The sequence below is a fragment of the Mya arenaria genome, chromosome 3 (genome assembly GCF_026914265.1).
Source record: "Mya arenaria isolate MELC-2E11 chromosome 3, ASM2691426v1".
In the NCBI taxonomy this organism is placed as follows: Eukaryota; Metazoa; Mollusca; class Bivalvia; order Myida; family Myidae; genus Mya; species Mya arenaria.
The window spans coordinates 43,467,246-43,478,877 of record NC_069124.1 but is presented as its reverse complement, the minus strand read 5'-3'; the positions used below and the strand labels follow the sequence as shown (position 1 = coordinate 43,478,877).

At 35.4% G+C, this 11,632-nt stretch overlaps 1 protein-coding gene across 1 annotated transcript; it reads left to right on the top strand.

Annotated features, from left to right (window-relative positions):
• Positions 1-8,304: 8,304 nt before the first annotated feature.
• On the top strand, positions 8,305-11,281 carry LOC128226739 (BTB/POZ domain-containing protein KCTD12-like). Its single transcript, XM_052936764.1, has one exon. It carries the CDS (start codon positions 8,850-8,852, stop codon positions 9,654-9,656), a length of 807 nt encoding a protein of 268 aa, XP_052792724.1. The 5' UTR covers positions 8,305-8,849; the 3' UTR covers positions 9,657-11,281.
• Positions 11,282-11,632: the final 351 nt, after the last annotated feature.

Genomic DNA, 11,632 nt, shown 5'->3' with positions numbered 1-11,632 from the left:
TAGTGTTCCTATAGTTCGGCTCAGGCACATCCAGATTCAAAATTGGTTTCAATTATATGTGTTGATTGAATACTATTTGCTTTAAAATTGCGTTTTCGCGATATTACCTTTAAATGGTCATCATTAAGGCAATGTGTTTTTACCTGAAAATAATAAAGATGAACTAGTGTAAATTTCGTTTTTGCCGAGAAAACAGGATGAAGTCTGAAAGCGCGTCATCACCCTCATCATCATACCGGTATAGATCGTCATGTTTGTTGTCATATTCAAATCAGTTTTAAGATTCGTCATCATCAGAAAGCTTAGACGCTGAGCATGAAAAGACAAAAAAACGACACAAAAGATGCCATCGAATACAAAAAGAAAGCGCTCGTAAATTGCATTCTGAACAGAAAATATTCCGTTATTGTTTTTGTCTTGATTAACTAAATTATGAATAATATTTTAGTCATTTGTCTTGAGGAGAAATGAATATGTTCATCATCATGGTTCCCTGGCAGATAATCAATCTTAAAGCAGTAGGTTTCAGCCTGAAGTCTTAACTTCTATCGATGATTAATTCACTGTCAAATCTAATTTTGAGCTAATATTTTACCTTATTTTGAGCAACATATGAAACTGTTCTATGAATATGTGACATTTCTTTCTTTGTTTTTTTTTAACTTCATATCATTGATGGAATCTAAATATTTACGTTCTAAAGCAAAGAGGACAAAACAGTTCTTTCGGTTAAAATAGGAGTTAGATTTTATGTAGCAAATGAAAAAATGTACTGCGCACCAACTGTTGCAACAACTGTGTTATATTATGTAATGCTCATCGATAATGCATATTATATGTTTAACATTGTAAAGCTGCATTGGATTTTTAAGAAAACAATAAAAAATAATCGCAACCTTTCGAAACGTGATTCGATTTCTTTGAGACACAGCTATCTCTACGTAAAATAATGTAGAAAGGATTAGGCCACGTAGATAATCCAAGTAAATGTCAGTATCACCGACTAGTCATGTGTTATAGTAATTTGGAAGAGGAAACATTTGTTTAAATATTAATAACTCACACATTTTTCTGTTTTTAACCCATGTCACACATAGTTTACGACCAACTCACAACTACGGGTAATCAGTGTTTGCTATAAGTCTTTAAACTGTTGCTAGAAGTCTATTGCATATGTTGACATTGCATCGGTGTTCATTGACTTGTTAGATAAGGCAATTAAGTCTCCTGGAGGTCTTCGATACTTCAACGTCTCGATGGAATAACCATGATCTTTCTCCTTTAACAGTTTGTTTTTAATAATGAAATACTCGTCAAGGCAGTCATTGGAACGATCGTTATCATATTGACAACCTACGTCCGACCATTGGAAACTTATCACCAGTCATTGATTTTTGTATGACAGGTACCTATTAATCGCCTGTCGTTTGCAGTTGATCGCAGGATCGCTTGTTGATGGCCGGATGACGATCGCAAATTGGTCTAACGGTGAATGGCGAACCAAAGTCGCCGACTTATTTTTCATAGCATTTTCTGGCTCAAAGTCGCTAGTCGTCGTTGACCTCCGAAATGTCTGGATAACGCAGGTCGCTAGATAGTCGTTAGCAGTGTGTGATGGTGACTTGACCTAAAGAATTGAACACATACAATGATACTGTCTTTTAACTTAACCACTAAACTAACACTAGGGGCGGATCCAAGATTCAGGAAGTCATAATTCCGCCCACAATGCTCATCAACACTTGAATAAATAGAGAAAACTCCATACTCCATTTAATACTGTAAAGATTAAAATAATTTTCGAAGAATTGTTGGTACATTTAGTAAACGTATGAATAACGTCCGTACTGAACGACCACTAATACGATTTTCAATTTATATCATCAATACTGATTTGATTATTTACAACGCGTAGTACATTAAACGTCTCTATAGCGCGTACATCGTCAACGCTATTCATTATGAAATCACTTTTGCAATTTATAACACTTGTTTTTATATAGTGATTTTTCATTTTTATATAATTTGGTATATATATCACTGCGTCAATTGCATCTGCGATTGTTGGCACAATGTCACCCTGGTTGACCTTATTTGTGCTTAATTGAAATCATGTGGAGTGATATGTCTAATCTCACATTTAATGAACATTTAAAGGCCACCGTCATATTAGTTAAACACGCATGAGCAATACATGCATTGATTTACAGAATTACACCAAGTAAAGTAAGGCAACCATCAATTTCGGATGTACGTGAAGTTAGCGGCCTAGCGGCCAAGCGGCGTGAAGTTAGCGGCTTAGCGGCCTAGCGGCGTGAAGTTAGCGGCCTATCGGCCTGGCGGCCTAGCGGCGTGAAGTTGGCGGCCTAGCGGCCTAGAGGCCTAATTTTTTCTCTATTTCCAAGCAATTGCTAATTGCCGCCAGGCCGCTAACTTCACGCCGCTAGGCCGCTAAAGTGCTTGATCGACTTTTTTGAAAAAGAAATGAAAAACGCTTCAGAGTGATAATTTGTGCATGAAACGGTCAATTTAAAATTGTTTTAGAATAAAAGGTAAAGAAAAATGTTCTGAATAGAAAACAATTTAAGGCAGCTATGTAACTGTATGGATAAAAAACTTATCATTGTTTTAAAAAAAAGTCATTAACAATTGCTTGGAAATAGAAACAAATAATTAGGCCGCTAGGCCGCCAACTTCACGCCGCTAGGCCGCCAGGCTTCTAGGCCGCTAACTTCACGCCGCTAGGCCGCTTGGCCGCTAACTTCACGCCGCTAGGCCGCTAACTTCACGTACATCGATTTCGGCGTGAATTCGACAGTGGTTATCTTATAAGCTATTAGTGTGTACATCGTGTTTGAATCTTCAATACGTGATGATAACATAATTATATATCAGAACACATCAAGAAAAATTCTTCGTCCCATAGATCTTACGTTTAATACAACGAGCGCTCAAGGACCCTTCTTTTTCATTTACTACGACTAGGAAAATAATTAAATTATACAACAATAATTGTATTTTATTAGAAGGGACCAGATAAACTACTACACAGATTGCTTAATTTGATTAAAATACTACTTCGGTCAACTCTTATTTATCTATATATCTTCAGCTTTGTTTTCTTTTAAGTGAGATTGACCAAGTTTCCCATGGGCTTAAGGCAGAGAGACAGTGACTTAATCCCTATCTGTCTGCGTCTGATTGCGGATGTCAATGCGACTCGGACTAGCCGTTGATTAAAGCTGGATTATTGCTTTCTTGGAAAATAGAACCGTTAGATTAATGTGGATGTTATATCAATGTTTTTAATTAGAAAACTTACTCTGATCCTTGCCAGAAATGTTTTCATATATTCCAGTCTGACAAGTTTGGCGCTGTCCGTCGTTTGTGTGTCTACATAGATAGCATTCAATAATTCTTAATATCTCGCCTTCAAGTCCATGCCAAAAGCTCCTAATGCACTCCAAGATCAATACTCTGAAATCTTTATATTTTGTTGTTGATCTGGGTTTTGGCATCGGTTATACAGTTTTCCATGGACTAGTGTTATTGCACTTTCCTAGAGTTATTGCACTTAACTTAGTAAAATATGAGCGTATAGTACATTACACGTTTGTTATTCAAATCTTCAATAACTTTCTACGGAATTGAAAAGAAACATATATATAATGAGGTTTGGTCTGTAAAAATCTACTTTATATCGGATTTCTATGTGTAAGTGCAGCGTCATAGCCTTTAGGATGCATATTGGACCTACAATTTTTTTTAGCAAATTTATAAAGGATTGCAAAACTATAATTTTGCCCGAAAAATCAACTTATCAAATCAATGAGTGGTTATCTAGCACTTAATAAATATATAAAGTTTATATTTTTTACTTTTTTATACTCAACATGGTATCGTAAAGGTTTGGTTACACTCCTTGTCGTTCAGCATGCCTTGCATAATCAAAAGTGTTTTTCTAAAAACAAACGAATTTGTATTTGTTGATGTAATACATAATACATAGGCACTGACAACACTATCATACTGCCTAAGAAAAATGCTCTTCTAACATAAATTGCATCAAAATAAAAACTGAAATAAATTTTGTATAACGATTTTAACGTGGTTTTCAACAATACAAACATTTCACAAAAGAGAACAATAAAGCCATCTTCGGGGAATTTGCACGTTGACATGCTGGAACATTGACTGATTTATGACCTTCATAAATGTCCAGAGTCTGTCACGCTAATGCTTTCCTGAGGCATTCGTGAATGATTGAAAATGTAACCATCCAATAGTTTAGGATTAGATGAGCGAATAGATCCTTGAAGGTATAGTGTGTTGTACTTAGTTATCAACAATATGCTTAAGTATTAGGTATTGCTAATCAGCAGCGGCGTCAATATAATGCATCAGTCAATTGTAACCATGGCCCCCAGGTCCGGGAAATAGCGGGGACTTTGACTTTCGGTCCAGCAAAGCACGGGCAAAATCCCCGTTCTGCGGGAACGAACTGCTGGTGAAACCTCCGCCTAATGCCCCCGCACCCAGGGACTCTAGGTAAGGCCCATTCCCCACTATATTTAGCACGAAGACAAACCACAACATTCACCCGGCACTGCGGGGCCACATGGAAGGTAAAAACACGGCCCATTTCCCCGGCTATCCCCAGTATACCCCTGACTTAGGGGCCGTGGTAACAATTGACTGGTGCATAATAAGCCGTATTTTGCTAAATATACATGTCTCGAACTTGTCTATTCTTACAACAGAGAATCCAAGTAAGCAATGTACTACACCGTATCGATTGATTCAATTATAATTCCCAATTGTTTAAACATGTGGCCACGTATAGTTTTCACAATGAATTAATTATTTAAATATTTATTGTTCATTTATAAGGCTAACATGAGGTCTGTAAAACTTGCATTGGCCGAGATCTGCGATGTATATAATTACATAAAATTATTATGTATTCCTTTACAGTTGCAACTTCGATGCTTTGGCTGTACGCATTTCCTGATGCTATACAATGAGTTGAATGTTTAACTTGACCATATTAGTATCGTGCATATTGCGTGTTAAAATCACATTTAGGGTTCCTTGAACGTTCTTAAATTTCCGAATGTTTTCAGTTCAGGCAATCAAATCGTGTTTATTATCAAATTCACGATACCTAATATTTGTAAATGTAATATGAATAGTCGTAACGTGTTTTCAATTAGCTTGCGAATGTTGTAATTAAACACATGTGTGTGATTGTAAAAAGTGGTGTGCTAGAGACTTCATTTCTTTACGTACTCCCGTTCGGAAGCTTGGAAACTTCTTAATAGAAAGAAACCTTGTTTATTTTCTTTTTATTTGCTTGCAGATGATTAACTCCATCTCACGGACTCCTTTTTAGCAATCCCGATGAAATTAATTCGCTTTATAAATCGCATTCCGACGAAAATCTTAATGAAATATCAGAAGAATTACGTGAGTTAAAATAGAGATAAAAGAGAAATTATATTTGGAATCAATTCATTTCATTGATTTCCTAAAAGCGTTCACGGTTTGCAAAGGCAGCAGCATTTGTGCTTTTACGCTTTTTAGTTTGCTCTTAATAAAAATCATTTATCCATTCACATAATTTCGTCGATAACTTAAGGAACTCCAGGTGCATTAGTTTATAAGAAAAAAAATCTGATGCCAGTCAAATGCAAGTTAGAACTTTAATATTAAGTGTAAAGTCTCGTCAAAGCCAAAACAAGTTTGAATAACAGACGGATAACATTAAAATATTTTTTTTATAGAAATGTTAAATATAAATAAATGGCGGAGCATAATAAAAGGCCAGAGTGCCCCCTAACGGTCCGATACATAGTCATAAGAAGTAATCACCACGAGGGCTAGTTATCATTAAACGGCCCGGCACCGCTATGTTTTAATTTCTTCAATACAAATGTGTGTTTTTTCTTCTGCAAGTTCACTGAATATCTTTTAAAATTTACCTATAACATTTAAAGGTTACCTCCACTACAATTTCATTCCAATCACTTATTAAGTATGTTTAATATAGATTTTTGGGGAGTAAGCAAATTTGGAAAAAAGACAAACAACATGGTGCTTCCAATTAATTTTTCTATCAAATCGATTATTTGTGACCACTAATACTATGACTGTAAGCACGACACTTAAAAACCACAAGTTTATCCGACTTTGTTCAGTACGAATCACTGAAACTCGTCCTTTTTATGTATTGTAAAACACAATCCATTTCAATTCAATAAAAATCAACTCGTAGCAAGTAGAACAACGTTATAACACATTAAATGCAAATACTTCATATTCTTGATATCGAGTTTATGTTTAGTGTACCATACTAAAGAAAATAAATGCAAGCATCTTCGTATTTTCAATAAGTCAATGCTGAATAAAAAAACGCCGCGCTATTAGTCTACACATATTATCGATAACAATCATGAATTCTTAAACTGTGTGCGTTTGCTCCCTTTAAAATTATGATAACAATTCGAATAACCGCCGAGGTAAGCATTATAGAAACATATGTATGAAATTGTTTAAATATAACTCCAATTTGAATAGCAAATTAAAATGCTTTCTTAACAAAGGGGTTTATCGTTTTTAGAAAGACGAATCTGATGTCTCTTTTAAAAACAAAATCACCATTATGCACTAAGGTTTTGCACCAAACAGTACGTGTTTAAAAACATTGAAAAAAAACTTCCTACTTGAAAACTCGCTAGATTTTAAACAAATGATGTTCATTCACGCTATAAAACTTAATATAATTCACTATGACATTAAAGCTCTAGGGAAGAATTCTGGGAAATATTAAATCAATCAACGAGTTAAAAGATAATTATTCACCTCGGTTAACTCTTAAATGTTTTCACTTTGGGAACAGCTCTCTGCTTTTAAAACCATTTGATAGTTTTGTGTTTTCATGACAGACGTGGAAAGTAGGCGGACGAAAAGTGTCTGGCGAATACATATTACAATTTTTTTATTAAAACGTTGAAAAAGATGATTTGGAAGGACACAAATGGCACAAATTCTGGTGACAAAATAACTTAATTGCACCGAAAATTTCTAAAACAGGTTGTTTCAAATGAAGCTTCAACTGGAATTTAGAACAAATCTTAATACGCCAGAATTAAATCAATAGTGCTTTAATTGGCCAGTTTTTTTATTCGATCAGGAAACGCAATGTGTTTAAATAATAGAACACAACACGGGCTTTCCGGGCACGATTAACATTATGGAGCATTATGGTTTTTTTTGTTCTTTAAAATTCAATTTCGTTTACTGTTCATTTTAATGTCACTGTTAAAAGTATTTCAGCTAGAATTATGAGAATAGTAATAATAAACATACACCCTATGGAAAATATTTTTCCAGACATACTGGAGCCATTAACAAAAAAAGTACGTTTTCCTAAAGTTTACATTTTAATTCTGCAAGCAATCGGATGCAATCAAGAATTTATTTTCACCTGGGTAATTAACCAGCCCCAAACAAACAATAAAGCCGCCATGAGGTCCATTGTATTATACATTTATGTTGGTGATTTCTAGTTCTATAGGTTACAACGGCAATCTCCATTGATCCCCAGGGATTCATGTATCGCAAAGCAGTCATTCAACCTTTTCAATTATACCGTAAGTCCATGACAAGTTCTGGAGCGTTTTTTTGGCTCCTGGAAAAAAACCGTTAATGCAATTTGCGAGTTATGCACGATGTCTAAGCAAAAGTGGCCTTTATTTACTTCGATTGATAACCTATCAAACATGGCTTGCCCGTTCCGCTCCTGGCAATATTAACAATTATCTGGCAATATTACGTCCAAGTAATTCACGAAGCGTGATCGTCTAAAGCTAAGCGAGTACTGCTTTCGAAAAAGGTCATCGCACTATCTTATTTTCTTCAATTACTTGGACCTGTATCTAGATATGAATACACAAATATATAACCTCTATTCACTTCCGAGACCAATCAAATCCTTTTATTATATTTTATTCAGAAATACCTTTTAATAACGAGAACATCTTGCATGCCCCGCGTCCGTTACCTTGGAAACCATTAGAAATACTCCGGCCAGAGTCTTCATACCGTTACGCACATCAATAAGATCGGCTCGTATCTATGAAAATCAGACCGCTGTCCGTCTCTTGGGGTGACAATGAGAAAATATATCTAAGATTGGCATGCAACTGTCGTGCCACTACAGAGCTTCGGGATCTATTTCTCATTTCAGCTGCATCAATTTCCAGCGAAACGGATGCGCGTATGAGAATGTTCTGATCGTTTCCGTTCTAGTTAAGGATTATTAGAGTTTTACCTGGAATTGGTTTCCATTCGATCCATTTCTGACATTATCATTCTGCCATTATCAATCATAGTTAAATGTTAATTTGTGTTTTTCAAACAGAGAATACAAAATTCCAATATTGATCAGTGGCGGCTCTGTTTATTTTGAGGATACATCACAATAGCAAGCAGACCGTATTGTATCGATAAAAGCGGAGCCTGGCAAGGCAGTCGTTATTTCGGTTTGCTATTGCAGTCGTTCAAATCACTTCAGTGAATGGCACGAAAAGTGGTGTTAGAAATCGTTAATCAAACATAGGATCTTCCGTAGACGCATGTTTTATGCTGCCAAGAGGTTTTAACATATTTACACAATATAGGACCTTGTCGGCACAGGAAAAAGGCCAGAATTTCGGATTCAATATTTCTTGTTTGCTAACACTCAAAGACACCAGCTGCGGTAACGGTCTGCATAATTGAATGGAAATGGACTGTTGGTGGAAGCAGTAGAAAGAGGATTATTTTATTCTGTGTTCAAAAATTGTAAAATGTCAAACAGTTCTCAAAAATCAGTTGACTTTCCCGATGTTGTGGAATTAAATGTCGGGGGAGTGTTTTATACGACATCGCTGACCACGTTAACAAAGAATAAAGAGTCCTTGTTAGGACAAATCTTTACCGGGGAAAGTGCAATCACACTCGTGAGGGATATTAAAGGCAAATATTTTCTCGATCGAGATGGAGTGCTGTTTCGGTATGTGTTAGATTACATAAGAAATGACAAAATCATATTACCTGAGAATTTTCACGAGAAAGACAGACTACGAAATGAAGCTGAACATTTCAATCTACCGGATATGGTGAAAAGTATAACCGCCTCCTCACTTGGTGGTGGTCGACTTAGTCCATTGGCCCATCGCCGGTCGGTCGGTCATTCTGTCCAAAGCAACGCAGTCAACAGTTCCATTACAGCAGAGGGTAAAACTTGCGGGTTTATAACGTTAGGCTATAGAGGAACATTTGCCTTTGGAAGAGACGGTTTAGCAGACGTGAAATTCCGAAAATTAAGTCGTATCATTATATGCGGTAGGGTATCGTTGTGCCGAGAAGTCTTTAAAGACACTCTTAACGAAAGTCGGGACCCTGACCGCGGATGCTCGGACCGGTACACTAGCCGTTTTTTCCTTAAGCATAGTTTCCTGGAGCAAGCGTTAGATATGCTTCTGGAGGAAGGGTTCCGGCTGGTTGGTGCCTGTGGGTCGGGCACTAACAACGCAGGGGAAGTAAAACCCGGGATGGACACCGAGGAGGCAAAGTGGCAACACTACAATGAGTTCGTGTTTGAAAGAAGGTAGATAGTTATGGTGATACATTAGGTCATGTCAGTATGATGAATGACTTTTGGACCTGGTTTTAGCGTATTCACGGTAACGTTCCATTTACGCATTGTGATTCTGCAATATAGACCTATTTGAAAAGAGTCGACCATTGTTTATAAGTGATTGAAAGGTAATTTGCTAGTGGACAGCTATATCATAGTATAATATGAATGTGAGCGAAATGTGTATATCGGTCATGCGAAAGTGAATTGAATAACAGTTAATTTGTTTGTTAGTATTGTCGAATATACTATAGAACAGTAAGCACAATTTATATAAGATAGTTTGATATGTGTAATTGAATAATATGCAACAACAATATAATTTCATTATCGATATTGTCAATCAAATGTATATGTTTAATAATACGAAATTTAAGTTTGAACATATTCATTAACTATATTATTTAAGAGAATTTCAAATAAATACAAAATGTTCGTCTCTCTGCTTGTTTTCCTAAGTCTCAGCAAAAACCTCGTATATCAATAGATACTGATATTGATTCAATTTCCAAGATAACTGAGGTGTCGGATTTTCCCTCGCAACACGAGGCGATGCCTGCATTCATTTCGCTAATACTTAGTTATTCTTCTCGTGCAAATAGATTTGTTTTATTTTCTGTCAATGCAGGTAACGTTCCATTTACGCATTGTGATTCTGCAATATAGACCTGTTTGAAAAGAGTCGACCATTGTTTATAAGTGATTGAAAGGTAATTTGCTAGTGGACAGCTATTTCATAGTATACTATGAATGTGAGCGAAATGTGTATATCGGTCATGCAAAAGTGAATTGAATAACAGTTAATTTGTTTGTTAGTATTGTCGAATATACAATAGAACAGTAAGCACAATTTATATAAGATAGTTTGATATGTTTAATTGAATAATATGCAACAACAATATAATTTCATTATTGATATTGTCAATCAAATGTATATGTTTAATAATACGAAATTTAAGTTTGAACATATTCATTAACTATATTATTTAAGAGAATTTCAAATAAATACAAAATGTTCGTCTCTCTGCTTGTTTTCCTAAGTCTCAGCAAAAACCTCGTACATCAATAGATACTGATATTGATTCAATTTCCAAGATAACTGAGGTGTCGGATTTTCCCTCGCAACACGAGGCGATGCCTGCATTCATTTCGCTAATACTTAGTTATTCTTCTCGTGCAAATAGATTTGTTTTATTTTCTGTCAATGCAGGTAACGTTCCATTTACGCATTGTGATTCTGCAATATAGACCTGTTTGAAAAGAGTCGACCATTGTTTATAAGTGATTGAAAGGTAATTTGCTAGTGGACAGCTATTTCATAGTATAATATGAATGTGAGCGAAATGTGTATATCGGTCATGCAAAAGTGAATTGAATAACAGTTAATTTGTTTGTTAGTATTGTCGAATATACAATAGAACAGTAAGCACAATTTATATAAGATAGTTTGATATGTTTAATTGAATAATATGCAACAACAATATAATTTCATTATCGATATTGTCAATCAAATGTATATGTTTAATAATACGAAATTTAAGTTTGAACATATTCATTAACTATATTATTTAAGAGAATTTCAAATAAATACAAAATGTTCGTCTCTCTGCTTGTTTTCCTAAGTCTCAGCAAAAACCTCGTACATCAATAGATACTGATATTGATTCAATTTCCAAGATAACTGAGGTGTCGGATTTTCCCTCGCAACACGAGGCGATGCCTGCATTCATTTCGCTAATACTTAGTTATTCTTCTCGTACAAATAGATTTGTTTTATTTTCTGTCAATGCAAGCTTCTTAGAAGAAGCAAATTAAGTATGAACTCACTACTAATTGCAACGATCATCATTCTCTTGTTTTGTTGTTGCAGTTTACTATTGTTCGTTTTTAATGGAAATGCAATTGTTGTGATGCTAGAATAAGACTGGAAGTTTAATTGTGATTGGTTTG